The sequence below is a fragment of the Gekko japonicus genome, unplaced genomic scaffold, assembly GCF_001447785.1.
Source record: "Gekko japonicus isolate JY-2015 unplaced genomic scaffold, Gekko_japonicus_V1.1 scaffold1258, whole genome shotgun sequence".
Classification (NCBI taxonomy): Eukaryota; Metazoa; Chordata; class Lepidosauria; order Squamata; family Gekkonidae; genus Gekko; species Gekko japonicus.
In genome coordinates, this window is record NW_015176488.1 from 326,048 (window position 1) to 342,359 (window position 16,312).

The following is a 16,312-nucleotide window of genomic DNA, read 5'->3' on the forward strand; positions in this document are numbered from 1 at the left end:
CTTCTGGACATGCTCGTGCTTGTCAACATCCTTCCTACAATGTGGTGCCCAAAACTGGACACAGGACTCCAGGTGAGGCCTGACCATAGCAGAATAGAGCGGAACTACCACCTCCCGTGTTCTGGACACAAGGCTTCTGTTCATGCATCCTAAGATTGCATTAGCTTTCTTCACAGCCACATCGCACTGCAGGCTCATGTTTAGCTTATTTAGGAAGGGAACCAGTTGCCTGACCTGGTGCAGATAGAAAAACGCCGGTCTGGCAGCATTTGTGACCTGAGCCTCCGTAGAGTGTCTAGAGTCACACCCAAGCTTCTGACGGTGGGCACTGGTGTCAAAGGTGCACCACTGGAGAGCCGGGCACTGGCACCCTAACCCCAAAGTTCCCCGGCCCAGCCACAGAACCTCCTTCTTAGACGGATTTAGATTCAGCCGGCTCTGTTTCAGCCAACCAGCCACAGCCTCCAAGCCCTTGGCCAAAATACCTGGGACGGTCTCCTGTCAGCCATCCATCAACACGTATAGCTGGGTGTCATCTTTCATGACTGAACTTGGGAAGACACTTGCAGAACCCAACAGAGTCCCATGAGATGTTGGAGGACATTAATTTGAAGGGTAATTAAATCCCAAGTGCAAGCACTGGGCAGGGGAGGAGACCGAGTGTCAGCAAGCTGCCATTCTGTTTTCTGTGACCTCTGTGTACATATCCTTTCCCTGTTGCACCCGGCTTGGTTTCTATCATCCTGCTCCTGCGTTGGAATGCAAAAGATAACTGCTGGAGGTTGTGTGGGGGAGAAGATGCTGTAATGCTTGCCTATTGCTTTTCCCATGAGTACTGCACCTGTGTTTTGTCTGATGTTCTGCCTGGTTCCCATGGACTGGGCGCGCAACCGTTTCATTAGCCCGCCAGCGGGAAAGCTATTCATTGGATCTGTATTTGTTCGAAGTTCCTTTATTATGCTTGACCTAACTGTGTATCCCCAGTTCTAACAAAGAACGTGTTTGAGTATGTCTTCAACGCTTTGAAATAAATTTTGCTTTTCTTGAAAACGTGGATTTATTCTCGATGCTTGGGGATCCAACATATTGTTAGATTCAATTTCCTTTTGGCCCCTCTTGATTGGGCGGGCACTTTAAATGAATGGCCACACCAAGACAGACCCCATTAAAATGAATGAAAATGTCACTGCTGCTTCCTGCATTAAGGCTTTTAGCTTAGTTTAGGTGTAACACAAAACTGTGGTTTAATAAGACTAACTGTGGCTAGGGTGCGTATCCAGCCTTAGACCTCCCCACTGACTCTGGCTGGTCAGGATCTGAACCCCCATTGTTTGATGTCAGTTTATTCTCTATGGTTTCTTGTGACATAAACTGGGGCAGTGATGCTGTGTAGTGTTGGTGCTTGAGGGGCAACAGTGGGAGGGATTTTGGAGTTCTGGTGTTGCTGGTGGACCTTCTGATGGCACCTGGGTTTTGGCCACTGTGTGACACAGAGTGTTGGACTGGATGGGCCAATGGCCTGACCCAACATGGCTTCTCTTATGTTCTAATGTCTGGGGCAGTGATGCTCTGCATTCTTGGTGCTTGGGGCGGGGGGCAACAGTGGGAAGGATTCTGGAGTTCTGACCCCTCTGGCAGACCGCCTAATAGCCCCTGGTTTTTGGGGGGCACTGTGTGACACAGAGTATTGGACTGGATGGGCCACTGGCCTGATCCAACACGGCTTCTCTTATGTTCTAATGTCTGGGACAGCAATGCTCTGTATTCCTGGTGCTTGGGGGGTGACAGTGGGTGGTTGGAGTTTTGGCCCTGCTGGTGGACCTCCTGATGGCCCCTGGGTTTTGGCCACTGTGTGACACAGAGTGTTATACTGAATGGGCCACTGACCTGATCCAACATGGCTTCTCTTATGTCTGGGGCAGTGATGCTCTGTATTCTTTGTGCCAGGGGGGGAGGGGCACAGTGGGAAGGATTCTGGAGTTATGACCCGTCTGGCAGACCTCCTGATGGCCCCTGGTTTTTTTTGGGGGGGGGCACTGAGTGACACAGAGTGTTGGCCTGGATGGACCCCTGGTCTAATCCAACATGGCTTCTCTAATGTTCTTATGTCTGGGGCAAGGGATGCTCTGTCTTCTTGGTGCTTGGGGGGCAAGAGTGGGAGGGCTTCTGGAGTTGTGATCCCTCTGGCAGACCTCCTATGGCCCCTGGGTTTTTTGGGGGGGTCACTGAGTGACACAAAGTGCTGGCCAGGATGGGCCATCGGCCTGATCCAACATGGCTTCTCTTCTGTTCCTATGTCTGGGGCAGGGGGCACCCAAAGCAGGACGTTAGATGGCGACCGTACTGGCTGGCCAGAATCATGTGGGTAGTTCTTAAGGAACAGGAGCATCCTGTCCCCGTGCTTGTCCCTTCCTTCCCTGACTATGGAGCAAGGGTGACGAAACCAGGATTTGTCCAGGCAAACTAGTACTGGAGTGGCTGGCTGCAGGCTGGCTCTTGCGCTTCACCCACCAAGCCTCGTGTGAACGTTCCACGTGACGTCTGAGCTGAGCCTGTCTGTTGTGTTGGGGTTTTGCTGGCTTGAATGGCCGCCTGCAGGCAGAGTCAGAGAGGTGCCAACACAGTCGTCATTTTCTTTGGGCGGCCGTGGTCTGTTCTGAATGGGCAGCCCACCTGCAGGATCTGAGATTAGAGGCTTTCACAAAGGTGTGTGGGAAAAAGAGCCGCTTGGGAAAAGAGGGCCGGGCGGGGCTGAGAGAGTCTCCGGCTGGAAGCTGTTCCAAGTTGCTCTCCGGGGATCCGCTTTGAGTGCCTATTTGTGTCCGTGGTTCTCTGCTTGTGCGTTTGTAAACAAAGCAAATATTATCAAGGCCCCGAAAGTCTCTTCTACAATCTCTCATCCAAAGGAAGCTGAGCTCTATCGCTCTGCCCCTGGAACTGCTCACTGCTTGTAATCGGTTTGCCCACAACGATATAGAGGGTGGCACCCAGGCTTTTTGTCAATGATCGTTTGCAACTTTCCAGGTATTTATACTGAATCAGAGACCCTCAAAGTCGTGTTTTCTACACAGACCAGCCATGCTTCTCCGGGGTCTCAGGCGGAGGTCTTTCCCATCACCTCCTTCCCTGGTCCTTTTAACTAGAGACGCCAAGAATTGAACCTGGGACCTTCTGTATGCCAAGCAGAGGCTTTCCCACAAAGCCATGGGCCCTCCTTTAGTTAAAGGGGATGGGGCTCATCTTTAATCTCCACGTTTGCAGACAGTCTTACCTTGTAACATGAGAGCCACTTGATTTCCTGTGTGTCTCTTTCTTCTCTACACCTCTTCCTTTTGTCCTGTCTCAGCTGCTTTGGGAATAACTAAAGATGATGGCCACTTGCCTTAAATCAAATTATGACCTTGTTGTACATCATCACAATTGCCCTGTTGGACACCAGCGTTGTCAAGGCTTGGCTAATATTTAAAGGGACTTTTATGTGACAGTGATGGGTACTTGAAATCTGTGTTCCCCTGATTTTGCTATTAAATTAGGTTTCGGAGCAAAGAATAAACCAGGAATTATACTACACTCTTGCTTTCTTTCACGCTCTTTGTTCAACTCCTGATTTGATCTCTTGGCTAAATCCTCCCCCCCCCCCCCAAGAATTAGACTTGACATTTTAAGGAACACGAATTAATGTTTGTTTTAGAAGGCTTGAAACCAAGGAGTTGCATAATTCATGGATTAAAGTTTAACAGTAACCTTGATCTGGAAATCCTGGCAATTCCTTAGCTCTGCCCTGGTAGTTAAGTTGTGATGGAGAAAAGGAGGGCGAAGTCACGGGAGTTTTCCCTTAGATCGTGTTCAAAGAACATGCAACATCCCTCTGTGGTCTCCGTCGAAAGCCGATGCTTAGGGTATTGAGCGAACGCATCTTGAACACGACGAGTTTGATTAAAGTAAGCTTTGAGCAGGCCTCGCTGCAGTCACATTAGCATCCAGGGTGTAAAATGTTAACGCATCCTTTCATTGCTGACCTTGACTGGCACTTTTTGCTGTGGATCCTTATGGAGTCCTTTCACGTTGTTTCCACCTTGCCCTGTAGCTCGTCGTGTCCCAGCAGAACAGGTTGTCCTTCGTTCCACTGTCGTTCCTGCAACTGGGACAACGAACTGACAGTCGGCTTGCTTGCTTCCTCTCCCCCCCCCCCCCCCCCGCCCCCATCTTTTTGGTATTCTGTATCTTAGTGGGTTGCTGTTGCTGGCTTCATTGGCTTTCTTGGCTTTTCTAGAGGGAAGAAGCATGAGTAATGGGATTTCTCCCTCGTTGTGTGAAGACAGTCGCTGTACTGCTTGATATGATCCCATTGTAATGAGATTCCGGAGGGGCACAGGAGAAGATAAACAGGCCTTTTTTGTGGCCCCTTTCATGAGTTTCACTGAGACAGAAGTAGATCATGTTTTGGGACCAGGAGTAACACAACCATGGTGTATGGGCCTGCATAGGTTTCCTGTAGGTAGTATACCAAATAATTTACGTTGAGTCCAGCGGCACCTTTAAGACCAACAAAGTTTAATGCTGGGTATAAGCTTTCGTGTGCAGGCACACTTCTTCAGATACCACGTGTGAAGAAATGCATTTTTTTTCCTTTGAAGGTTTGAAATTAGCAAAACATTCACTTTCAGTTTTCCCCTCTCTCTGGGCAGAGAACGAGGAGGAAGTCAGTCAATGGCTTTCCAGGCTCACTTCAGCTATCTCTTAAGAAATGCTATTAGTTCTAGCTAGAGACAATAGGAAGGTCCACCCCCCCACCCCCACCCCGCCTTCAAGCAGGAAACAGAGATTTGGAGGAACGGAGTACCAGAGTGACCTTAGGAAGGAAACGTCTAAAATCTTCAGGAAAATCCTCTTTGACTGGGTCTGACCTGGGGTGGTGAAAAGAGAGGTGATAAAACTCAGGGGAGCAAGGAAGAACCTCTCTTCCTTTGGGTGCTGAATCCATGAGAACAGACAGCTCGCTCAGCTAGGAAGGCAGCCATTGACCACGTGCTGGTCTGGAAGAGCTGGAGAAAGCTTCAAGGTAATGAAAATTCTGTAGACATCTGTAACATCCTAAACTAAAGGGGCCAGTCCTGTATTTTAACATCTGATAGGGCATGTGCAGAGAGACACAGACAGAGAAATTGCATTTTACCCATTTCTTTTGAACCCCTTGCTCAATCTGATGCTATGCTAAGAGTATGCTTGTGAACATTTTCTTTTTAATAAATACTTTATAACTTCAGATGCTGGTAGTGGTTCTCTGTACCACATAGACCTCCACCATCTTGGACACACTATTTTAAAAAGAGCGCCAGAAGAAAGGGGAACACAGTCAGTTGGCAAGGGGCTATTCCCCCAGGGGCACACAAGGCAGTAAATGGTCCCCGTGGTGCAGTATTCCCTCTAAGCTGAGTTAGTGTGAGCTACCTCACAGTCTTTTAGCCTCCGGTTCACACATTTTTGCCTGAGCTCAGGAAGGATGGCTCCAGAGCAAACACATTGATGCAGTAGCCAAATCGCTGGCTCACAACTTTAATGCCGGTAGCTCACAAAGTAGAATTTTTGCTCACAAGACTCTGCAGCTTAGAGGGAGCGTTGCCGTGGTGACCAGATGGCTGGGCAGTGGGAGACACAGAGGCAAGGCCTCAGGTCTTGGAAGGGGGAACTGGGGGTCCTGACCCTCCCAGTGGGCAATTCCTACAGAAGTCAGGTGGTGGCGGAAGGTCACCAAGTGTTGGGAAAACCTTGGAGAGCGCGGGGGGGGGGACGACAGTGCTTGCAGGCCAGAGCAGGCCCGTTCCACCACAACATGCGCGCACACAAACGCTTATACCCAGAATTAAACTTTGTGGGTCTTAAAGGTGCCTGACTGGACCCCAACTTTGTACTGCTGCTTCAGGCCAACACGGCCGACCCCACCTGAAATAATTTACTGTAAGCGTTCAGTCTTTGTCCTGGTCTAGTAACAGAGTCAGGTTCGGGAATGATACCACCGGAAGCTGTTCTTGTCGCAAGGGGCCTCCTCCCATTGCCACCTTTGGTAACTCTCACTCCCGCACTCTCCCCCTACCCTAATTGCTACCTACGGCCCCTCCTGCCCGCCGCATGCACATGGACGAATAAGGTGCATCAGCAGGCGGTTTTTGGGGTCTCTAAGGCCTTGTGTTCTTGCTCCTTTCCGTAGAGGAGGGACTGATGTCATGCAGTGGCTGAAGTGTTGGGCTATGATCCGGGAGACCCGGGTTCGAATCCCCACTCTGCAACGGAAGCTCGTGGGTGACCTTGAGTGGGACCTACACTCTCAACTGAGCCTGCCTCACAGTGTTGCTGTGAGGATCCAATGGAGAAGGGGAGACAATGTTGTAAGCCGCTTTGGTGCAAGTGGGGTATAAATGAAGTAATATTAAGTGAAATAAACTGCGACGGCAGGTAAGGGGCACCAGGCTCCCCGAACAGAGTTCCTCGTCTCTGTGGCCTCTCTGCAGTGTCTGGAGTTTTGTTTTGCTTTTTTTAGAACTGATCATTTACTGGAACCAGCAAGGCTATACAGCTGGCTCAGACTGAAGCCTACTTGGGGGGTTGTGGTGCTTGTGTTTGCTTGATTCCCCCCCAGTCCCAATTTATCTCTCTTTTCGAGTGAGGCATCCTTTAGTTCTACTGACACCTGGTGGCCTCCCTGCAAAGTAAGGTTTTTGCATGCATGCGCCCGACACGTGTTTCCTTTTTGGAGTAAGGGCGCTGAAGGGCGCTTTCGCACACACCAAATAACGCGCTTTCAGTCCACTCTGCGACTGGATTTTACTGGGTGAAATGGAAAATATCCACTTGTCAACGGTCACTGAAGTGGATGGAAGCGGCATCCTTTAGCACATATGAAAGCGCAAATCCGATGGAGGTTTATTTCTAAGTCAAGGCGCCATGGCATTGCCTCTTTTTACTGGACTCTGGGGGCTTCTTGGTGTGGCCAAATGAAACCAGCGCAGAAGAGACTGGTTGCTTTTTAGGGTTCTGACTGAGAAGGGAGAAGGAATTCTTGAACTGAAGAGACAGAGAAGGGTGTCAAGGAAGAAATTTCACAGATAGAACTGAATTCGGTTGTGAGGGCTGCATTTGGTGTCGTGGTTAAGTGCAGGCGGACTCTAATCTGGGAGAACTGGGTTTGAGTCCCCACTCCTCCACTTGCAGCTGCTGGATGACCTTGGGTAAGGCATAGTTCTGTCAGAGCAATTACGAAAGCAGTTTCTGTCAAGAGCTCTCTCAGCCCCACCTCCCTCACAGGGTGTCTGTTGTGGGGAGGGGAAGGAGTTTGTAAGCCGCTCTGAGACTCTGAGTGAAGGGCAGGGTATAAATCCAATCTTATAACATGGTTGTCTCCTTCTCCCCTTTTACCTCACAACAGCAACCTGGTGAGGTAGGCCGGGGTGAGAGACTGGGACAGGCCTGATGTCACCTAATTTGCTTCCACGGCAGAGCCGGGGAATAACGGGCATAAGAACGGTGACCTATCTTGCAGGGTGATTGTGAGGGCTCCAACTAGATAATACACTCCAGAGCCAGCGTAGTGTAATGGTGGGAAACCTGGGTTCGAGTCCCCACTCTGACATGGGAGCATGCAGAGTGACCCTGGGGCCAGTCACTCATTGTTGTGGTTGTTGTTTTTGTTGTGGGGATCCAACAGAGGAAGGCAGAACGGCCACTTGTGTCCCCGTAGGGGATAGCGGTGGGGTATAACTCTCCAAAGAAGCTCCCGAGTGCTCTTATTATTCGCCTTCATCCAGTTCCTCGGAGCAGCAGCCAGCGGCGGCTCTAGAAATGGCTGCGCTCCGGTACTTCTGGCCTTTCCCTCCACGGGGCTGACCGCTTAATCTCTTGTCTTTCAGCAATGGGTCGATGGGCTCCGGTCGGTCATCCATAACTTTAGAGCTAACAATGTCTGTCCCATGACGTGTCTCAAGAAACAGTAAGTCTTTTCTCCCCTCACCTTTTCCATTCTTGTTTTGTTTTGGTGCTGGCTTTCGTGTTTTTTCCTACACGCACTTTCCCAAAAGAGAATTCCTTTCCTTACTTGGTCCAGTGAGAGATAATATCTGGGAAGTCTGCAGGAGGGACATTCCCCTACAGATGCAAACATCCTTGAGAAATGTGGTGTTAATTTACGGTCCGTAATTTTTTCCCCACAAATAATTTTTTTAAAGAGTTCCCAAAGTCAAATATACTCTCGTGGTGAGAGTTCATTGGTAGACATATGATCTGCTGAGTGATCCGGTTGTGGCTCTTGGCCTGGGATGAACTTTGGCTGGGGTGGCGGGAGGGGGGAGGGAGAGAGAACAATTGCCCATTTATGCGCAGAACAACGTCGGAGTCCAGCGGCACATTTAAGACCAGCAAAGTTTAATTCTGGGTAGAAGCTTTCATCTGCACGGACTGGACTGCAGCTTCGTTCTGTTGCTTCAGACCAACACGGCTACCCCGCCTGGATCACATTTAGGCCCAGACATTCTTACTGGGGTGAGACCCTCCCTTGGAGGGGCTGGTAGCTGCGGCATCCAGCCTCTGGCGGCTTCCGCACCTTTTTCAGGAGACAAAAAGATACACAAGCACACACACACACCATCGTTTCCTGGAGCTGCGTTTGTGTTCCTGTGGCTTCGTAGGTCACAGCCTGTGCTCCCGCTAAGCTGGGGAGTCTTGTGAGCAAAGAGCCTCCTTGCATTCTACTGGCATTCAAGTGGTGAGCGAGCGATTTGGCCACTCTGCAGCCTATCCTTCCTGAGCTGACACAGAAATGTGTGAGCCAGAGGCTAAAAAACTGTGAGCTAGCTCACACTGACTCAGCTTAGAGGGAACACCGGTCACAGTCCCTCATTAATTCCGTGGATGACTGCGGCTGTCCACGTTTGTTATATTGCTGCCTTTTCTTGGGCGTAGAGCTGGGTGGGCAGATGCTTACGGTGGAGCTATGATATGGAGAGAACAATGGACATTGTTCCACTGATTACAGGCACACTGCCACGCAGGCGGGCGTAAGGGGGCACGATGGGCCACCGGGGACTGCATCCGTTTGTTCACCCATATTTACCTTTGTTTGTTCATTAATATTTGTCTTTTGCTGGATGTGCTTCCGCTTTAGACCTTTCGCCTTCTAGCCTGGCTGAATTAAACACCACACTTTCAGTTTAGTTGCGGGGGGGTAGGGGTGGGGGGCATCCAGTATGGGCATAATTCCTGAGGGTTGGGATGGTTTGCAACAGAAGTGGTGGCAGCTGTCAGGTTCCCCTTCTCCTTTTTCCTTATGTTGCCCTAGTAAGAGCACAGTGAAGATGTGGTCTACTTTTAGAGTTCAGAATGCTTTCAACCAATTAGATCTTCAAGGAAGGTAGAGGAAACAGGGGGGAGCTAAGCTGAAAGTCTTTCTAGGCTGTGGTCACACTGGAGGCTTGGCGCAATCTGGCTGCGCCTCTGTTTCCAGCGATTCGAAGAGTTGCAGGCAGTTTTGATCAGACATCCCACCCTGAACCGGCTTCCCTGTGCGCTTGCCCCCCAGGGTCAGTAGTTCAGATTCTTGCACCATTCTTTTTTTTTTGTCTTTCACCCATGCGCATAAGCGTGTATCTGAAGCTCCGGCTCCTTTTTGACAGCTCCACAATCCCTCTGCCAAGTCCTCTGGCCCCTCTCGGCCTCCTTCCCTTCACCTCTCTCACGGGAGAGGTAAAATGCAGATTTACACGAGAGTATTCCCATTGATGTCAGTGCATTTACCCTTGTGTCAATCATGGGATGCTCTCACACTCTGATGCAGAAATGGGGGGGGGATTTGTCACCCAAAAACAGCTCCCACAGAGATTCCCACAGAGATTCCCACTCCAGAAGGACTCCTTGGCCGAGGTGATTGACGCAGAAACGGGGGGGGGATTTGTCACCCAAAAACAGCTCCCACAGAGATTCCCACTCCAGAAGGACTCCTTGGCCGAGGTGATTGACAACCCCGGGGGCGATTTGTGCGCTTGTGCAAACACCATGAACTGAGCCAGAACAAAAACAAAGGAGGTGCAGACGAAAGGGAAGGTTCAGACTTCCTAAACGGCTTGACTTCACAACGGGGGGGGGGGGGTTCGGACGTCAGGAAATGCGGAAGCGCTGGCATCCCTTAATACCGGAACGTTTCCCTAGTGCCCAATTACTCCGCTTCCAAAGCGGGGCAACACGGGGTGTCAGTGACTGGGGCATGGAAGGCAGATGTTGCGGTCTGATCGTGCTCTTTAAATCTGCAAAGGTGAAACAACTGTATCTGGTCGTGTGACCGCAGCCGTAGTTTGATTTTTCACTTTATTATGGTCGAAGACTTGTCTTCGTTTTGGTGCGCTTGTTGCTATCCCCCTGAATTTTTGTTTGCTTGCTTTGGTTGAGTTCCTGGGTACTAGAAATCAGCATGCAGTCACCTCCTCCCCCCCCCCAGTCTGGTTGTCAAAGCTCCAAGGGGGTCCACAGGGCAAAGCACGAGGCCGCTCTGAACCTGAGGAGCAAGGAAGCTGTGCGGTCCTCAACGCTCCCTCTCAGCCGTGGAGTCCTGTGAGCAAAAATTCTACTTTGTGAGCCACTGGCATGAAAGTTGTGAGCGAGCAATTTGGCTGCTGCATAAATTAGTTTGCTCTGGAGCCCTCCTTCCTGAGCCAAGACAAAAACGTGTGAGCCGGAGGCTACAAAACTCAGCTTAGAGGGTCCTGGAGCTTTTCTAACCAGGGTCAAGGATATTTCCGACCAGGCTGAGTTTAAAAGTTCAGATCGAGTTAAAAAGTTCAGATCGAGTCCCCCTTTTTATATGCGTACGTCACTCCACCCCTCCGGCCTCGGTGGCCACAGGCAAGCTTAGGGGCGGAGTTGTAATCCGTAGCATAGACCAGAGGGGAGGCCATCATGGAATATGGGAATGTTTTTAGGACAATTGAAACTGGTGAACTTTGGCTCTGCTCTGAAGTAGAATCCCGTACAGCCTAACTTGCTGTTTTTAAAGGGCATTTCATAGATCTCGTTCTGTGTGAAACCCACGAGTCTCACGCATTGCGGCAGATGTGTGGAACGCAGAAGGGACTCGTTCCCTGCGGTTTTGCCTTCCTTCTCCGTGAGACACGGACTAGGCCTTGCGGTTTTTCCTCCTGTGGGGTACGTTTTCGTAATCATTTTCTCTTATCTTTTAGCTGGATGAAACTGGCGTTTCTGACGAACACCAATGGCAAGATTCCGGTGAGGAGGTAGGTATGTGCAGCCGCTGTTTAGTGATGTGTCCAGCAAGAATCGGACAGCTGTCTAATTCTTTTTTTCAAAAATGTAAGCAGGAGCCTATGCTTTGTGCTTGGGGGGGGTGACAGTGGGAGGGCTTCTGTGGTACTGGCCTCGCTGGTGGACCTCCCGGGTTTTAGCCACTGTGTGACACAGAGTGTTGGACTGGATGGGCCATTGGCCTGATCCAACATGGGCTTCTCGTATGTTCTTATGAGGAGATTGGATAAACCTATGGACTGGAGGTCCATCAGCCACAAGGTATAGATGGAACACTATGTGTGGGGCAGTGATGCTCTGTCTTCTTGGTGCTTGGGAGGGCAACAGTGGGAGGGCTTCTAATGTCCTGGCCCCACTGGTGGACCTCCTGAGGGCACCTGGTATTTCTGGCCACTGTGTGACACAGAGTGTTGGACTGGATGGGCCATTGGCCTGATCCAGCATTGGCTTCTCTCATGTTCTTATACAGAGCAGAGGTCCATCAGTGGCTATTAGCCACAAGGTATAGATAGGGACTCTCAGTCTGGGGCAAGTGATGCTCTGTGTTCTTGGTGCTTTGGGGGGGGGAACAGTGGGAGGGCTCCTAGTGTCCTGGCCCCACTGCTGGACCTCCCGGTGGCACCTGGTATTTTTGGCCACTGTGTGACACAGAGTGTTGGACTGGATGGGCCACTGGCCTGGTCCAACACTGGCTTCTCTCATGTTCTTATGGAATGGGCAACAAGAGAAAGGGGAGATTTTGGGGGAGAAATGGTTAGCATGTTAAGAAACCAGAGTGCTTTGGGTCTATAGCAAAGAGAGAACTAGAAAGACGGTTTTGGTCACGTACGTGGGGAACATCCTCAATTTGTGTCTTGGTGCTCCCACTTGTTCGAAAAAGGAACGTGGAACAATTACACTGAAAGCTTTCTGAAAATGGCTCCTGACTTCTATGAAAAGCTGTGCCAACACACATACCATGGTTAGGACGCGGGGTGTTCTCAGAGGTCTTTTGCTAAAATGATTGTGTAAGTGTGGTCCAGTGGGGGGGGGGACCACGAAGAAAGCCCAACCCTGCAGTGAAGGGACTTCTGAATAACTTTCCTTTCTCTTTCCTCTAGCATTACCCGAACTTTTGCATCAGGTAAAACTGAAAAGGTGATCTTTCAGGCACTTAAGGAATTGGGCCTTCCCAGTGGCAAGGTATTTATCTTTCATTTCCAAGCATGAAGAGCTTCATTAATTTTAGATCCGTGCCGTGATGCAAACAATCCCAGCAGGGCTGGCCGAAGGTTATTCCCAGCCCTCCAAACCGTATTAATTAGTGCCATCTCAAACACTAACCTTTCCTCGCTGTGTATAATGAGACACCCTGAATTGAACGAACAACCAAAAAGGTTAAGGAGATCTAAGTGTACAGGCACAGTAAATCTGATAGTCAAGTTAAAAACATTAAATACTGACAGGTATACAAAAATATACATGTATTTATTACGAAGTAAATTATATAGACACCCTAATCATCCCATAGGGTGTTGTGAATGGGGACAACTCCCCAGCTCTCTTGTTTTTCTTTCGAATAATATTAGGTGAGCTGCTGAATGCTTCCATTTTAAACACCCTGGTGTGTAAGATACTGTGGGCAGGAGCTAAACCCGGCCTGTGAGCCACACCAAAAGAGTGCTCCATTGACATTCATGCTCGTAAAGGCTTCGGCTGGTCAATCCGGGCATGAACTTAGGGTGACTGCTGCCAGTTAGAGTTGCTGGGTTTTGCCTCCTCGCCTGTGGGGGGTGGGAGGGACCTTTCTGGGAGTGGAGGGCCGGGTGACATTGCCACGTGCGACGCCCCCAACGTGATAGTGTCACTTCTGCATGAGGTCATCGTATCGGGGACGTCCTGCTGGGTCATGGCTGTTGGGGGCAGGAGCCCATAGAATCAGGGGAACCCCCACTCCCACCCCCCGGGGGGGGGGCCTGGCAGCTCTGGTTTCCACCCTGTGCTGGGTTCATTGTAAACCATGTTTAGATCTGGGCATTGTCAGAAATACGATATTGGGGGGGCGATGGCTTGACTGGCTTGACCCAACGGGTGAGACTCTCATCAGTGGTTTTGGGTCCGTTTAATCAAAATATGAAGCTGGTCTTTCGGAGGGGCTCCAGTCAAGTTATCCTTTCATTTCCAGAATGACGAGATAGAGCCTTCAGCGTTTACGTACGAAAAGTTTTACGAACTGACACAGAAGATATGCCCTCGCACCGACATCGAGGATCTTTTCAGGAAGATGTAAGTGGACTGGAATGTGAAATTTAATTTGATTGCGATGTCACCCTGTTCTGGCACGATAAGATATTTTTTGTGTCATGGCTCTGTACCGTATCAGCACCAGCAGTCAGCTGTACCCTCTTCTCGAGGGGCTCCATTCTAAGCAGGAGTTCAGATTAGTGGTTGTCAGGAACTAACAAGGGGAGTACCGGGGACTGTTTTTGCATTGGCTTTACTAACCTACAATATTAACCTGCCGTTTTTAAGCTGCTGTTTTGTAGCAAGGCTTATTTTATTAGTCTCACCCATCAATCGTAGCTCCCGTTTCAAAAAAAGATGAGCTCAGATCAGTGGCAGGACAATTAGGTGGGTGTTGAGAGTCTCCCAAGTGTCAACATGTAAATCGTACCTGCTGTGGCAACTGACATGAAAACTTACTTTGTCTAAACAATTTCTTTTCAGCAATGGCGACAAAACTGATTATTTAACGGTAGACCAATTAGTGAGCTTTCTAAATGAAGTAAGCTTTTTCATACATTAACTACCGTACAAGTTTGTGTGCCGTGCCTTGCTCCTCTCGGTCCTCTCATCGCATGTCCCCTCCCCCCCCACCGTTTGCTGTGCTTTCTGGGTCCCCCCCCCCGCCTTTCCATTTGGGCCTTGTTTGGGTGCAACGATCAGCTCCATCGTGGTGTGTGCCTCCTCCTCCCGCTTGCCTTCGTGTTTGGCTTCGCAAATGCTTGCGTTGATTACTTGCCGTGGTGTGCAACTGTTGTGTATGTTAACTGATTGTATTTTTGTTGTGCCCTGCAAAGTTTGATCTAAAGTGGCATCAGTGTTTATGGGCTGGTCCTTCCAAATGTTGAGTGGACAATGGAAGGGAAGATTAAGAGTGGGGCTTTTCTCATGTAAAATTCTGAGAGGTTTTCTTTAAGTTTCCAATTAATCTTTCAATTAATGTTTTGCTTCAAGAGGGGATTGGGTAAGGATATGGAGCAGAGGTCCATCACTGGTTGTTAGCCACAAGGGATAGTGCTGGGGGGGGTTAACAGTGGGAGGGCTTCTGGTGTCCTGGCCCCACTGCTGGACCTCCTGAGGGCACCTGGTGTTTTTGGCCACTGTGTGACACAGAGTGTTGTACTGGATGGGCCACTGGCCTGATCCAACATGGGCTTCTCTTATGTTCTTATGTTGTTAACATATAAATGCTACCATATGCCTTAGGAAATATTGTACTGCCATGTTATTTCTGAAACGGTAGTGGTGGAGGATAGGATTTATAATAATGGGATTAAATTATCAGTGGGGAGATACCTGCAGGATATCGGGAAAAGCTTTTTAAAAGTAAGTTCAGGGATGGAATTGGCGGCCCAGGAATGTTGTGTGTTCTCTTTCTCTGGAGGTGTTTAAGCAGAGATTGGACATTTATTTGTCAGAGATACCTTAGGCCATCCTGCATGGTGCAGAGGGTTGAACTGGATGGTCTTTAGGCCCTGTGAAGAAATGCATTTTGGAGGGAAGGTTTGAACTGAGCAAAACCTTCCCCAAAAGTTTTTACAAGTTTTCTCTCTGGACAGAGAACAGGCAGGAGGAGGGAAGTCAGTTCATTTGCTTTCCAGCCCCATCTCAGCCACCCTTTTAGAAATGCTTATAGGTCTAGCAAGAGACAATGGGATGGCCCGTTCCCCCACTTGCCCAGGGAACAGAGGTTTGGGGGGATTAAGTACCAGGAGAGCTTCAGGAAGAAACTCCTGGGGAGTTCAGGAAAAGCTTCTTTGACCCGGTCTGACCTGGCCCATATGGGAGGAGAAAGAGAAACGAGGAAGCTCCCAAGAGCCAGGAGGGGAGGGGCTGTTCCGGTGCTGATTCCATTGAGGCAGGCAGAACTCTTGCCGGAGGCCTATGGAAGGCAGCCATTGCCATGTGCTGGCCTGCACACCTGAAAGAGGCTGGAAGGTAAAGGAAACCCTGTAGAGTATCTGTAACTTTCTAAGCTAAGGAGCCTGCCTTGCATTTAAGAAGAAATAGGGCGTGTACAGAGGGAGGAATAGAGGAATTGTCTTTTACTCTTTTCTTTTTTAATCCCTTGCTCAATCTTGTGCTGTGCTGAAAGTACGCTTGTACACATTTTCTTTTTAATAAATGCTTTATAACTTCTGATGCTAGCACTGGTTCTCTGTGCCACATAGACCTCCACCGTCTTGGACATGCTATTTTAAAAGGAGCGCCAGGGGGAAGGCAGGTGATTGGCAAGTGGCTATTTCTCCGGGGGCCAGGAAGACCGGGGTCGCTACGCAGAGGCAGGCAATGGCGAACTACCTCGGACCACCTCTCTCTTGCCTTGAGAGCCCCATGAGGGGTCGGTTTAAGTCAGCTGCGACTTGAGGTCATCTTAAGCCACCACCATTTTTAAGTAATGAAAAACATCCCAGACAACGCCTCTCCCCAGCATGGATACCATGTTTTGTTCTGTCCTAGAAACGGAACACAGACTAGGAAGTGTGCCAGAAATGAAGCTATCAGATAAGAAGCACAGAGGAAAAAAATCCTATGAAATAGAAGCTTTTTAAAAAACAAAGCCAAACCAAGAGCAGATCTTTTCATGGTCTTTCCAGGATGTTCTAGGGCCCCTGGTCCCCGAAGTGGGCAATGCCACCCCCTGGGGGGGCAGTGGAACGATCCAGGTGCAGATCCACAAACTGCATCTTTTTGTCCACTTCTTGAAGGTAGATATCCAGGGGGGCGCTGAGTAATTTTTTTCCCCCTT

At 49.6% G+C, this 16,312-nt stretch overlaps 1 protein-coding gene across 1 annotated transcript in view; it reads left to right on the forward strand.

The window, feature by feature from the left end:
- Positions 1-16,312, forward strand: part of PLCB4 (phospholipase C beta 4) — a 221,014-nt gene that overhangs the window by 124,001 nt on the left and 80,701 nt on the right. Inside the window, 5 exon segments of the mRNA XM_015427241.1 lie at positions 7,905-7,984; positions 11,220-11,273; positions 12,402-12,483; positions 13,466-13,566; positions 14,008-14,065. Of these exon segments, the coding sequence (XP_015282727.1) occupies positions 7,905-7,984; positions 11,220-11,273; positions 12,402-12,483; positions 13,466-13,566; positions 14,008-14,065 (375 nt within the window).